Source organism: Moschus berezovskii, chromosome 2, assembly GCF_049115385.1.
Source record: "Moschus berezovskii isolate FMDL1 chromosome 2, NW_MosBer_1.0, whole genome shotgun sequence".
Classification (NCBI taxonomy): domain Eukaryota; kingdom Metazoa; phylum Chordata; class Mammalia; order Artiodactyla; family Moschidae; genus Moschus; species Moschus berezovskii.
The window spans coordinates 139,871,703-139,886,729 of NC_142461.1; the positions used below are offsets into that span (position 1 = coordinate 139,871,703).

Below are 15,027 nucleotides of genomic sequence, written 5' to 3' on the forward strand. Positions count from 1 at the left end.
ATTCTTTTATCTTCTCTCCATTTTTTTTTTTTATACAGTAGGTCCTAAAACAGCTTTTTAAACCATGAGGTTGATGCTCATTTTATAAAACACAGACTTGCCAACTTTGTTATTACATTTAAAAATTGCTTGAGGTAATTATTTCCAGTTTTTTAATATGAATTTTCATATTGGAAAAGACCCTGTTGCCGGGAAAGATTGAAGGCAGGAAGAGAGTGGGTGACAGAGGATGAGATGATTGGACGGCATCACCAACTCAATGGACATGAGTTTGAGCAAGTTCTGGGAGTTGGTGATGGACAGGGAAGCCTGGCATGCTGCAGTCCATGGGGCTGCACAGTCAGACACGACTGAGCAAGTGAACTGAACTGAATATGAATTATCATTGGGAGAAAAGCTATGACCAACCTAGACAGCATATTAAAAAGCAGAGACATTACTTTGCAGCTATGGTTTTTCCAGTAGTCATGTATGGATGTGAGAGTTGGACCGTAAAGAAGGCTGAGCACCAAAGAATCAATGCTTTTGAACTGAGGTGTTGGAGAAGACTCTTGAGAGTCCCCCTGGACTGCATGGAGATCAAACCGATCAATCCTAAAGGAAATCAGTCCTGAATATGCATTGGAAGGACTGATTCTGAGGCTGAAGCTTTAATACTTTGGCCACCTTATGCGAAGAACTGACAGATTGGAAAAGACCCTGATGCTAGGTAAGATCGAAGGCAGGAAGAGAAGGTGCGACAGAGGACGAGACGGTTGGATGCCATCACTGACCTGATGGATGTGAGTTTGAGCAACTTCTGGGAGATAGTGAAGGACAGGGAAGCCTGGCATGCTGCAGTCCATGGGGTCACAAAGAGTCAGACACGACTGAACAACAGCAATCATTACAAAGAATTTAAGTGATGTTGCATGTAAAGAAAAATATGTGAATGTCTATCTCCACTGGCTTTTTTCCCTAAAATGAATTTTCTCACCTTTTACTTTGTAAATTGAATTCATTTTACCCCCTAAACCAGACTCAAGCTTCTGTTTATATACTGGGAATTTCCTCTACCAACGTGTGTGTAAGCCGATCCCCTTTAAAGTCTGCTTGTTTCTGAGTGTCAATCTGCTTGCTCTCCGAGCTCCTCTGACAGGTAATGGCTGGTGACATTAAGGTCCCCCAGGTGCTCAGCCAAAGGGAAGCATTGGGAGTGACTTTTGACAGGTGAAGTCTCTGCCTCCCTCTGCACCTGTCCGTCTGCTCTGGTGATGCTCAAGAGCCCACCAGAGGTGGCCGTGGGAGGGGACCGCCTCGGGAACCAGGGCACAGGCTGCTCACGTCACGGCTCCCCGGTGCTTTTAAAAGAAGGACCGTACTTTGCTCTTGAAGTTTATGAGTTTTTGTTTTTCCTGTTTTAGGCAAGGCAGGGAGAAGACGTGAAGGAAGAACACAATAAACCCTTATCTGATACCGTGGATAAGCCTGTGTCCGAATCAGATGAGAGGCTTCAGCTTCATCTGAAGGAGAGAATGGCTGCTCTGGAGGATAAGGTGAGCCAGCCCCAGGGCCCCTTTACAAAGAGGCACATCTGGCAGGGCCTATCCCGGCCTGGTCTGTGTGTGGGGAAAAGCTCCAGGACAGGAGTTGGAAAACTGTCCCCAAGAGGGCCTCAGAGTGAATGTCTTTACTGGTTATGAATAATTGAGTAGCAGCATTTCATGCTAGTCAATAAGCGTGACAGCATCCACAGGCAGTGTGTAAAGGAACAGACGTAGACGTGTGCCCACAACCCTTACAGAAAGCATCAGTGAGCCGGATCCCCCGATGGCCCCAGTGTTAGCAGCCGCCGTGCTCGAACTTTGTTCTCGGTCCACCCTCACCCCTTCGTTTCTTTCTTAGAAGTTTATTTCTGGGGCTTTGCTGGCAGTCCAGGGGTTGAGAGCCCCCAGGGTGCTGCCCTGCGGGGCGGGGCACACTGCCTGCTTGCAGAGAGCTGGAGACCAGGCAGGGAGGGGGACAGTAGAGGCCGCTCCCAGGGAACTTTCAGAGACTCGCAGCAGGCGCTGCAGGGAGCCCTGGAGGAGGAATCTGCTGGTTCCCGTTGTGCGATTTGAAGGCGCGGGGTTGAATGGGGGTGAACCCATAGGCAGTTGGTTCGTTGGAGTGGAGCAGGAATGATGGCAGGTGGTCCTGGAGCCAGCGAAGGGGGTGGCCCTGCCCTGGGGAGGGGTCGTGATGAAGACAGGGGGCGAGGGCACTGGCCCCGGGGGACAGGGAGCCGGCAAGCCAGCATCTCGAGGTTGCCCCTCAGTTGCTTTGAGGTCATGTCTGGGAAAAGAAGGCAGGACCTGGGTGACAGTGGGGCAGGGGGGACATTTGCGGAGAGAAGGGTGTGAGGTGTGAGAGCGGGAGGGCGGCACGGGGCCCCGCAGGCACGCTCCCGTGCGTCTCTGATGACAGAGCCGCCCTTGCAGTGCGAGGGGCCGCCGCCCAGAACAGCTGAGGGCCTGTGCCCCGAGAGGAGAGCTGCGGCGGGGCTGGCCCTCCTGTCCGCTGGCTGCCCCTGCTCTCTCCTGTCTGTGGGAGTTCAGACCAGCCTGGAAAACGGAGGGCTGGGAACGTGCGAGGACGGCCCTCCTCGGTGAACCAGTATAAGTGATGACAGCTGAGGTGGACCCAGCGGCTGTGGAGCTGAAGGATTGCTTTTCCTTATTTTCCTTCAGCCTGGCTGATGGGGGCATGGATGTATTTTTTTTAATGTTTGCTTTCTGTCCCTGACTCCATCAGCCCTCGCTTGTGAATAACCTCATAGGATTGCCTTCTGTCCACGCTAAGAGCTGAGTGTCACCAGGCCATATGGGAACTGAATTCTCCTCCTGCCCGTTTCTTCAGTACTGCTCGCTTAAGAGATGCCAGTGTCTCCTAAGCATGGCCCATTTATCCTCAGTCAGGGCTTCCATGTAAAATTGTGTTCAGTTCCTGATAGACTTGAGCTGCCCTGAATGTCGCTGACGAGACGTGGTCCTCTCTTGCCCAGGTGCAGACCCTGAAGGAACAGGGCTGGGATCGCGCGCAGCAAGCCAGCGTGCTGGCCAACATGGCCCAGGCGTTCGAGAGTGACGAGGGCATGTCTGACGGCGAGGGCGACGGGGTCACCCTCTTCAGCTCGGCCACTCAGCTGTCACCGAGAGGGCAGGACGATGCCGAGACTCCGACTGTGATGCTTCAGGGGCAGCTGGACGCCATCAACGAAGAGATCTGGTGGGTGCGCCTGATGCCAGCTCCCCGGAAACTCGGTTTCTCTGGGGAACTGTCTTCTCCTTAGAGAAGTCTGAGTGTTCCATAGTAAGAAAACTGACTTCAGGTCTGCCTCAAGAATTTTCAGTTCCAAGATTGCCCTTGATTCTAGAGCTCAGTCAGCCAGGGCGTTCTGTCCACAGTGTGGTGTCAGCACTCTGCAGGGGGGGGGGGCGTTGTGGGGTGTCCCCCCCTCAGCTCTGAGCCCCAAGTTGGGTGAGGTGCCGAGGCGGTGTCCCCTGTGGCCCGTGCACCCTGCAGCACTGAGGGCGCGCCCTCATGTGTCGCTCAGAGACTCCCACGTTCTGGTGAAAAGCCGCCTGTATCAGAAAAGCTGGGGTTTTGGGGTTGGCAAATTCCCACTCAGATCTGCATTTTCCTTTTTAACTTAATACAGTGTGAAGATTGGCTTGTGGGAAGACAGTGGTCCAAGGACATGTGTTTGAGTTTTTCTCATCTCATCAGTAGATTTAAGATGTTTTCTTTAGACACGGTCTTGGCAGTTATAAAAATTTACAAAAGGGGACAGAATCCAAAGGCCCGCCTCGTGGTGAGCAGGGGGCCTTGGGTCTGGGTACAGCCGGGTGGCTGGGGGCCCCGAGGCCTGCCTGGTGCCACACCCGCACAGCGGTTCCCCTGTCCCAAGTCCACGTCCTGCACAGGACCCGGCAGAGCTGCTGCTCAGGTTGTTCTCGTCACGTCAGCTGAGGCCGAGGTGCCCGTCCCTGTCAGTCGAGCGTGGGGGGACTAGGGGAAAGGCAGGGGATGGACGGCACAACCAGCAAACGCAGGTGGTGCCGCCTGCACTTTTGACGCCATAGACAGACTGCTTTGTAGGCCGTGTTTGAGCACAGACGAGCTCAGAAAGATTGTCTTTCCCCTTCCCCGCAGGAAATATGGAACGGTTATATATTCTTATTTTTATAGCAAGTTGTCAGGTAAAAGTGATTTTTCCTTGACTTGATGTAAATGGTAAATTCTGTCCATCAACTTATCAACAGTGAAAAACTTTCAAGATGTATAAGTAGAAGTGAAACTGGAGAGTTTAGTTCCTGTAAGAATCTTGTATTTTAATTTGAAAATCATTTTATTTGCATAATCGAGTATTTAAACTGCTGTATAACATCTTCCATGACACATTAGGGGAGAAGAGCAGTAATCGTGAATTCTAGGTTAATGCGGCCCATTGACATGAATCCAGAAACTCACACAAAGCTGGGGGAGAACCTCATCAAGTGATGCGTTTGTACATATACAACCTCAAAAAAAAAAAGAAAGATCAACTCAGCACTTCATCTGGTCTGCAGACTTGTGTTTAGAAACTCCAGCTTGTTCGTGAATCGCTGTTTTGATTGTACAGAGTTCCCGACTCCCAGTGGAAAAGACTTGAGGCACTGACGTGCATCTCTGCCCTGAGAGCAGGGAAAAGGTAGAGGTTGTCAACTTCAGGTATCTCCTCACAGGGAGAGAGTCGCCACCCAGGCCCCGTCAGAATGTTAGAGTAAATAAGTGCAATCAAACGTGAATGATCAGGGGCCACTTTGTGAGACTCAGTGCTAAGTTATTCTAAGTTTGAGAATATTCAAAAGAGGGAAAGTTGAACCTTTTTGCTGAGATGTTAATTGAGCAACTGTTCCTGGAATTTGCTAATCGTGACACAGAATGCCAGCCCAAATGTGTTGTCCAGACACACTCCTCTGCTGACAAAGGCGGGTGACGGGTTTTATTCTATTTTAGGTTGATCGAAGAGAAGAACACAGAGCAGTCGGCCAAGGAGACTGAGAGCAGGGTGGACAGGGGGAGCTTAGGCAACCTCCGTCGTTGTAAAACGATGAGCTCCCTCAGCCTGTATCCCGGCTCCAGCTCGCCCAGCAGTGGGCGCTCCAAGCCCCAAAGGAGGCGGCACAGCCCGCCGCAGGAAGTAGACAAGCTGGGCATCACGACTGGGGTATGTGTCTGCCTCCTCCCTGCCGCGTCCCTCCCCCAGCACACTGGTTTTCTTTTGTTTGTTTGTTTTTTCTCTTTTTACCCAGAAGAAAATCAGGTACATTTGCTATGCTCAGAGGTCTAAGATTTTTAAAACTTCCTAGCCTTTAATCATTCCATAATGGCACAGTGACAAATTCAGTTCAGTTCAGTTCTGGACCACTGGCTTAGCACGTCATCGTGAACTCAGCCAGAGCCTGCCTCTGTAACATTGGGCCTGGCCTGTGCTGGGCACAGCAGCTGCAGGGAAGTTTCTGTTCTCAGGGAGCAGACAGCTTCGTGAAAGTTACCATAGGCAGCTCTCATGGCGTGTGAAAACCGTGCCGCACATTTTCCACTGGGGATGCCTGGCTGCAGGGTGCAGGGCATGCGGTGGGAAGAAAACCCAAGAATCTAAACTGGTCTGCTTGCTGATGGGCCTGGCCGTGCGCTCAGGCCAGCTCTATGTGTGAAACCGGGTTAAAAGCCGGGGGCCCCAGGGAAGAAGTCGGGCTTCCTCACTCTTCCGAGTCTAAAAACAGGATGACGTCCTAGGGCTTTTGGTGACAGAGTGTGTGGCTCTAAAGCACATGTCCCAGCTTGCTTTCATGTTTAGCTTAAGTTTTGTGAGTGCGTTGCTGTTTACCCCATGAAATCACGTGTACAACACTCTGCTTTGTAACTGCACTTGCATTATCACTGTTTCCGTTACCACCCATTTCATGTTAGCTATGTTGTTAGTCAGCCTATAATTAAATTCACTGTGAATCATTTTAGTGGCATGTGAAGTGGTAACTAGTCCATGTTGTGGTCTTCTGACACGCTGTTTTTATAATTTGCATCATTGACTAAGTAGTTGAAATTTAAAATTCTTTGACGATTTCTCTGTGGTTTCATGCTTGATTTCTTTCCGAGTATTTGTAAAAGAACAGTTCTGTATATGTTTTCCTTGCTGTTGGACTTCTCTGACGGTGTGTCTGCTTTCGTTATTGGTTTTGATTTCCTGTCTCATCCTGCTGTCTGCTTAGTCGTTGTCAGTCAGGCAATGGTCAATCAGTCGTTGTCAATCAGCTGTCGTTTGCCCATCCGTCTCCCCTCCCCCGTCCTCCCACTTGCTCTGGTCATAGCGGTGCTGTGGTCCACAGCGTGAGTCCCCTTAGTCGGGTTTGTGCTTTGTCTTCATGTCTCATTAAATGGTGTTTTTCCCCCATAGCAGTAAGTTTGAATTAGCGTATCACTAAGCAGTTACAGGAGAAGGCAATGGCACCCCCACTCCAGTACTCTCGCCTGGAAAATCCCATGGACGGAGGAGCCTGGTAGGCTTCAGTGCATGGGGTCGCGAAGAGTCGGACACGACTGAGAGACTTCACTTTCCATTTTCACTTCCATGCATTGGAGAAGGAAATGGCAACCCACTCCAGTGTTCTTGCCTGGAGAATCCCAGGGACGGGGGAGCCTGGTGGGCTGCCATCTATGGGGTCGCACAGAGGGGACACGACGGAAGCGACTTAGCAGCAGCAGCATGCAGTTATAAGCGTAATGTAGATGGATCCTAAACTACATAACGTGTGTAATTCATAAATGAGATGATCCTTACATAAAGAAATGACCCTCTTAAGTGTAGATTTAATGGACTTTTGACACAATATCCTTTCTGTGTAGGTGCTTGTATTTAAGACTCTCAATCTCATCAGCTTTTGCACAGTTAATGTCTCTCTTAGACTTTAAAAAAGTATCTTCTATGGCTAATAAAATGTAAAGACTGCACCTGCTATTATGCTAGCTTTCATTCTTACATATTTTCACAGGGAACCTGCTTTAATGAATTTATTTTGCGAAGTTTTAAATCAAATTCTTTGTAAGGATTTTACATTAATGTCCAGTAGGTGGTTAGATTTGTTCAATGTTGAAATAGGTATTATGGTAACTTTCTCATCAGTTAAATTACTGATTTAACGTTGAACATATTTTTTGTTGAGAGAAACTAACTTATAGAGAAGTTTGGCTGAGAATAGACAGCTGTTAAGGCCCTTTATTGTACAGAATGCTGTGCTTTATTAAATCATGATGTTGTAATGGAATTGTATCTTCTGAGTAATAATTGATAGTGTTTCTCTAGTAAATCTTCAATAGCTTATTTAATTTCTGTGGTAAAAAAAAATGTTCTGTTTCCAGTTACATGTTCTCTAAATCTTCATCTCACTTATATGTTTGCAGTCTTTTTTGCTTTACTGTCTTTGCCTATACTGATTCTTGAATTTTTAGCTTCAGAGTCGCAATAAATCTGGTTTCTCTTCATTTCTTTGCATGCATCTATCAGCCTAGTGATTTAAGGAAGCATCGTTGAAAGGTAAACTCCTTAGAACTTTAGCATGCCTTTGTTTCTCTGTGAAGTGTTAAATAGTCCTTATCGTTTAACGTGAATGAACACTATGTGGTTATGTACTGGTGAATAATTGACGTTTTAATGGAAGTAATGAAACTCACCCACCACGTAAAACATGCTGATGGTTCTGTTGGAAATAGGTCATTCGTTGGGACAATTGTAACAGTTTGCCTTTCTCCCACTTGTTTGCCTTCTAATCATCTCATGCTTATTTATAATAGACATAGTATCATTGGTTACTTTTTAAATTTTCTTTACTTATTCTTTTGGCCATGCTGCACAGCTTATGGGATCTTAGTTCCGCAACCAGGGATCAGACCAGTGTCCCGGCAGTGAAAGTGCCAAGTCCTAACCTCTGGACCACCGTGGAATTTATGCTCAGTGTTTTCTTAAAAGACGTGACTGTTAGATTTTCTTAAAAGACATAGATGTTAGATTTGCGGGAAGCCAATTTACCAACGGTGGGTAGCAGTGTGCAGGAGACTGTGTGCCGGGCACCGTGTCGAGTGCTTTGCGAGTCTGTCATCTCATCCCGCAGACACCCAGGTGAGGTCCAGGCTGCTGTTATCCCTATTCAGCAGACATGGACACTGAGGCTGAGAGAGGCTGGGCACCGTGCCCAGGCTCACACACACAGCAGTGTGGTGCGGACTGGTCTGATCAGAGCCTGGACGCGTACCCGTGGTGCCGTCCAGCCCGCTTTCCTCCTGAGGCTCTCGTGTCCATCACGGCATCCCTGATGGAAGGAGCATCAGGAGGGAGCTCGGTGCCGCTCCCCTCGGGTCACTTGGATGAGCCCCTGTTGTTGGAGTCCAGTGCCCCAAGGGCTGGCCTTCCTTGTCCCTCTCCTGCTCCCAGCCCTCTGACCGAGCACTCCTGGGGCCTTCCTGCAGGACTCGGGCAGCCGCACTCTGGTTCAGGCAGCTCAGTGCCCGGGAGCCCTCCTGCTGGGCACAGCAGGGCAGCGCCGTCACCCTGGGGTTGGTGTCCTGGGTGTGCCGCTCTGTCAAACCTTAACATGGATCAGCCGTAGGCACCCATATGTCCTCTCCCTTTTGAACCTAACTCAAATCTCCCTCCCCATTCCACTGCTCTAGGTTGATACAAGATCATCTCTTAGTGAGACCTAGGGGTGCTTTATGGAAACCACAGTGAGCAAATTACACTCGAACTGTGTGTAAGCACTTCAGGGTGTAGCCCCCAGTCTGTGTGTTCCCGAGAAATACAAGCCAGACCCATGGTGTTCGCATGGAGGGGTTAGGTACCTTTTCTGTGTTTCTCTGGTCGTGATGGGTTCCAGTAACCTGCATCATCACTACAAATGCTCTTGGGTGGTGGCACAAGCGGTGTCCTTTCCTCCTTCAAACAGAAAGGTCTGGACGGCTTTGCTGAGAGGTTTCTTCTTACTCTCGAAACTGGTGCTTCTGAGCAGCGTCTGGCGATGAGCACAGTCTTTTCATCAGGGCAGTTCATGCCATGCAGGGTTCACGGTGCTGGCATCGCTCTGCCCTCCTGCCCGGCAGGGCCATCTGGTTGTTGGATTCCAGGGAGGGCAGAGCCCGGCTGCAGGGAGGCTCTGGTCCGGGGTCTCTGCACTCAGTCGGGTGCTCTCGCTGCCCCACAACCCTGCCTCTCTTGAACAAGACAGTCCTTTAAGATGGCATTAAGCTATAACAAGGGTTTATTTTGTACTTGGGGGAAAGCATAGCTAATAGATTTTCAAATAAGTTTCTGGTTATAATGTAAAGCCTGTGAGATTGCCTTTTACGACAGTCTTTTGTTACCCAATTTTACACTTACCTCATTCCCTCAGCCGCCAGCTATCCGGGAAGAGGTAGGAGGCATCGAAGGCAAAACCTCGACGCCTGCCCCACCGCGGTCCCTTCGGCTGGACCGGTTGCACACGGGGTCGCTGCGCACAGCCAGCCACGAGGCCATCAGGGACGCCTGCAAGTAAGGGGCCTGTGCGCCTCGGCATCAGTTTCAGGAGCCCTGCGCCTCTTGTCTTGAAAGAGTTGCAAGGATGATTTTACATGAATCCCACTGGGTTCGGTGCCTGGGTTTAGTGGTGGACTTCAGGTGCTGGGGGAGGAGAGCTCAGTGACCTCAGTGATTTTAGGAAACGTCCGTCTCGATGGATTGACTCCTGTGGGAGCTTTCCTCCTGCTCTTGCTAGAGGTCTGCCCAGCCCGGGGCGCGTTCCTGCCGGTGGCGGCCCCTTGCCTCTCGGGTTCACTCTTGAGGGTCCCTCCCTTTTCCTCAAGGGTCTCCTCTCAGGAGACTCTGTCCACTCCCGTGACTGACACTGTCCTCACTCAGACGACCACCTGCTGAACTCCCGTCCTGAGCCAGGCAGCGCTCGATGGAGGGCACGTGTGGTCACCTGACCAGCAGCCCTGCATGGTGACCGTCGCTCTCCTGCCACTGCCAGGGGCAGTCACCATGCGGGAGGCAGGGGGACTGCCCAGAGCGGGGGAGCTCGCCTTCCCTGGGAGTGTCGTCACCTGCCGAGCAGCGACCCTGAGGGAAGGTTGGAGCGCCCTCTGCACCAGCTGGCCTGGAGTCAAGCCCTCCTTGGGCGAGAGCTAGAGGCAGGGAATTGCAGCTTTCCCGGGTGGTTGTCTGTGTCCAGGAGTCTGCATTGCTCGTGTGGAGTGTGCTTGGTGAAGGAGACTCCACGGTCTGCTGTGAGGTTGAGGCGCGGAGGTTGCTGGGTGCCCAGTTCTATCAGTAGGTCCTGTGGACGGGTGTATGTTTGCACGAGGGTGCTGGATAACGGTCGTTTTCTCTCCCTGAAGCTCGACAGGCTCCCAGGACAGCCCCGGGAGCAACCCCAGCAGCAGCACCAGCCAGGACTTGCCACACAAAGCAGCAAAAAACAAAAGCATCAGGTACTCCATCAGCCGCATATTTCAAAAGAAGTAAAAGGGCCGGCCCGGACACCCCGGCAAGGAGGCATTCGGACCAGGTGGGTGCTTCACCGTTCGGAGTTAGGGGGCCTGCAGGCATGTCCCTTCTGCGTCTCCCCCGTCATCCCCACGAGGCACCTGTCACTCACGCTGGGGGTCCTCCTGGGAGCAGGAGCGGAGGAGGCGTCTATCTTCTCGGTGGGTCTGAGATGATCTGATGAGTTAATGAGTGGTTGGGTGGATGGATGGATGAATTCGTCAGTGGATGGGTGGATAGATTAGTGAGTGGATAGATGGATGAACAGATGGCTGGCTGGATGGGTGGACGAAGGGAGCATGGAATGAATAAAGCAGATGTTTATACTCCAATGCTAGAAACATATTCTCCGAAATTGCTTGAGTAGGAGCTGGGCAATGGTTGTTTCCTCCAGAACAGTGACAGGTGTTTGGAAACGGCTAAGTGCTCATCAGTGAGGGGTGAGGTACAATCTGTGGACAGCCCACAAGGAAGAGCCCCCTCCTTCCTGCCACCGTCCCCACCCCCAGGAGCCTGTCAGGGGCTCTGCCCACAGCCCCCGTCCCACCCCACAGCCGCGCAGGTCCTCCTGGGGGCTCCTCAGCACACAGTGTCATCACCAGGCCCCCACCTCACTCGGCGCCATCTCCTGGAGGACAGGGTGTGTTCCTGCCTCTCCAGCCAGATATTTGCTGAGTGTCTTGTTTGTGCTGGGTGTGGGATGTACAGGGGTAAGTAACGCAGATGTGGTCTGGAGCGCAGTTTAGGGACAAGAGGGGAAAAGGAGCAGGTTATTACATCTCTCCCTGTTATTCAGAAATACAGCACTGCGAGGGATGCTGCATTGACTGTGTACCAGATGCTGCGCGTGCCCCTCACCAAGCAGGGGCTGCCACCTCCCGATTTACAGAGGAGACATGGCCCCGCGGTTAGGGAGTGGTGAGGCAGGTTCACACCCACGCAGTGGGACCGGGCACTTTGCCGAACCCCAGCCACCTCTCCGGTGGATGCAACAGGAATGAGATGGTTCTATGGCATCACTGATTCAATGGACGAGAGTTTTAGCAAACTCCAGAAATAGTGAAAAGGACAGGAAAGCCTGGAGTGCTGCCGTCCATGGAGCGGCAAAGAGTCGGGCACAACTGAGCGACTGAACTAAAACCTGAGTGTGTGCTGAACTGCTTCAGTCGTGTCCGACACTCTGCAAGCCCAGGGACTGTAGCCCAGTAGCTCCTCTGTCCAGGGGATTCTCCAGGCAAGAATACTGGAGTGGGTTGTCATGCCCTCCTCCAGGGCATCTTCTTGACCCAGGGATCGAACCCACGTCTCTTGTTATCTCTTGCATTGGCAGGCAGGATCTTTACCACGAGTGCCACCTGGAAAGCCCCAGTGAACGCTGACAACTAGGAAATGCAGAAAATAAGGGCTGCTCCTAAGTTTTTTTTTTTTTTTTCACTGACATATTCAATTCTTTATTTTTTTTTTAATTTCTAAAAAAGAATTTTATTAAAAAAGCACAAATGCAAAGAAATGAACAGAGGAAAATTTATGCGTCGAACCTGGACTGGTCACTTATGATAATATACATGCTACAATTCCATGCTCCTAAGTTAAACCAGAAGAGCAGCAAGCACAGGTTGTAAAGAGGGAAACGCAGGATGAGCGACAGCAGTGCTGACGGAAACAAGCAGGGATGCGCTAACCCACATAAAGAGAATACCTGTACCGTTCGGAAGAGGAACCCGTCAGCCCTCGGAGGGACAGTAGAACCAGAACGGAAACCGAGGCCGTGGTCAGCAGTGCCCACCCACACGGCCCAAGTGGAGTAGTGTCACTCACCAGGCTTCCTGCGTCCACAGAGCTGCCGGCGGTAACATCTCTTGAGCGCTAGGCCGGGCAGCATCCCCGAGTGAGCTAAGACATCACTGTTCTCCTTCCAGTGCTGCTGCGGGGCCCTCTGTGGGCGGCCAGGCTCATCCCCTGCCCTGCCACCCTCTGGGGCCCGGCTGTCCCCCGGGATCTTTTCAGCCCTTGATCTTGGGTGTTCCCAGCCCTCTGCCATGCAGGACTGGGACGCAACTCAGGTCTTGGGCTTGAGACATCAAGGAGACCGTGAATCTGGAAGGACCCCGCCCTGGGGCCCGTGAGAGAGCAGGAAAGCAAAGCCCCTAGTCCAGCATCAGGCCCTCCCCCACCCTCGGGGAGGATGCAGAGCTGGGGAACGTGCCCTCAGCCACCACTGCCTCCTGCACAAGTGCCTCCTCTTCGCCTGTCCTTGACCTGAAAGGAACCCCAGCTGCTGCTGCTCCGCAGGTGATTCATAAAAATGCACCTCCTGCAAGAGCTATTGTCCTGCTGCACTGGGACTGCCTGAGTGTGCTAAGGAGTGTCAGAAAAGTGGGGATGCCACACCTCATACTGGAGGTGGAGGGCCTGATACTGGGAAGGGTCTGATGCCTGGGGAGGGTCTGAGGGTGGGGGTGGGCCTGATGCTGGACTAGGGTCTCATTTTGGGGGAGGGTCTGTGACGGGGTGTGCCTGACACTGTGGGATGGTCTGATTCTGGAGGAAGGTCTGATTTGGGGAACTTCTGATGCTGAGGGGAACGTCTTATGCAAGACTAGGGTCGGAAGCTGGGGAGGGCCTGTTGCTGGGCGAGTGTCTGATGCTGGACTAGGGTCTGATGCTTGGGGAGGGCCTGCTACTGGAATAGGGCCTGATGCTGGGGGAGGGTTTATGTTGGACTAGGGCCTGATATTTTGGGTAACCTCTGATGCTGGACTAAGGTCTGATGCTGGGGGAGTGCCTGACGCTGGGGCAGGGTCTAATGCCCCAGAAGGTCTGATTCTGGACTAGGTCCTGATGCTGGGAGGGATGGTCTGATGCTGAGGGGGGAGGGAGTCTGATGCTGGGGGGGGCTTCTGATGCTGGACTAGGGTCTGATGCTGGGGGAGGGCGTGGTGCTGGACTAGGATCTGATGCTCGGGGAGGGCATGATGTTGGACTAAGGGCTGATGCTGGACTAGGATCTGATGCTGGGGGAGGGTCTGATGCAGGGGGAATGTCAGATGCTGGACTAGGGCCTGATGCTGGGGGATGGCCTGATGCTGGACTAGGGTCTGATGATGGGAGAGGACCTGCCCCCGGCAGATGCTGAAGTGATGGAGCCTCTTGGCTCCGGAGCCAAGGGCATGAACACCCCGTCGGTCGTCCTTTGGGGACACCTATGTCTTCGCCTTCTGGCCTTTCCATTGTATCCATCGACTCCTAACAGAATGCCCGTGTGATGACACGTGCTCCCATTACCAGCTCTGGTCTGTTCTCAGGGAGAGGACAGCTTACCCTCGGCACTCTTGATTGGCAGTGGGAAATTTTGCTTCAGTATTTTATTGAAAGAAAGCAATAAATAATACTGCAATAAAAAAAGTTCAAAAGTAGACTGTTCGTACTTTGTCACATATTCAGGAAGTTCACAAAAGATTAATAGGAAAACAGAACAGTAAGAATGAATTGTACGAGTAAATTAAAGGCAGAACCCACATGTAAAGAGACATGCTGTCTCTGTCTACCGAGATCCAGCTGCATATAAATATCACACCGTGATCTGAACGCATCTCTTGCTGGCTTTTTTAATGTGCCGCTGAAAAAGTAAAAGTTACATTTGCTACTTATACAATCCAGAATGGCTATGTCATTGCAATCTAAAAATGTACGCCTAGGTCCATTCTTTAAACATGTTTAGAAACAGATGTAAAAAGATGATTTACATACAAATAAGGCCTTTGTCAGAGCTGCACTACGCTGTCTGTCTGGGAAGTGGCACCTTCGCTGTCCAGCTGGATGGCTCCGCAGCAGGTGCAGGGCATCACGATTGGTCCCCGAAGAGTCTCACCGGAGAGGAGGGATCCGAGTCCAGAGACTAGGTTACCGGAGAGATTTTCATAGTCGTCTTCTAGTCATCCTTTCAGCCCAAATTTCATCAGAAGCTCACATTTAACACCCAGTACTTTTAAATCGCTTCGCGCTGCAGAGAAAAAGCATTTCTTGCCAGAAAAAGTACGGTTTAGGTCAGTCGTTAAAATCCAACAACCATTGGTTGGAATTAAGTTTGCTGATTTCAGAGTGATTGTTGGAGAGCTCGGTTACATTCTGGAAGGAGAATGCACACCGTGTCATGATGATTTTACAATCGCAGGAAAAGCCTTTCTCTCATGGTTTAACATGTAAAAATTAAACAAGAATAATTACAACAAATGCATCATTTACAAACGCCCTATATTTGTTCATAGGATTGATACAGACAAGCACTACAGTACATTCATTTGAAAGACTAAAATCAGGTATCAGAATACGAATTGATCTGAAAGGATATTTATAGCCTGAATATACAAGTAAGTAATTATATAAATGAAGTCATAAGTTTACATAAACATAAGAAACATGAAATTCTAAAATTATTTTCTCTATGG

The 15,027-nt window shown here is 50.8% G+C and overlaps 1 protein-coding gene across 1 annotated transcript in view; it reads left to right on the plus strand.

Annotated features, from left to right (window-relative positions):
* Positions 1 to 13,430, plus strand: part of LOC129540271 (liprin-alpha-1-like) — a 58,927-nt gene extending 45,497 nt beyond the window's left edge. Inside the window, exons 7-11 of the mRNA XM_088841572.1 lie at positions 1,404 to 1,535; positions 3,023 to 3,246; positions 5,020 to 5,230; positions 10,432 to 10,601; positions 11,910 to 13,430. Of these exons, the coding sequence (XP_088697698.1) occupies positions 1,404 to 1,535; positions 3,023 to 3,246; positions 5,020 to 5,230; positions 10,432 to 10,601; positions 11,910 to 11,958 (786 nt within the window). The 3' untranslated portion in view covers positions 11,959 to 13,430. The remainder of the gene's footprint in view (positions 1 to 1,403; positions 1,536 to 3,022; positions 3,247 to 5,019; positions 5,231 to 10,431; positions 10,602 to 11,909) is intronic.
* The last annotated feature ends 1,597 nt before the right edge of the window (positions 13,431 to 15,027 follow it).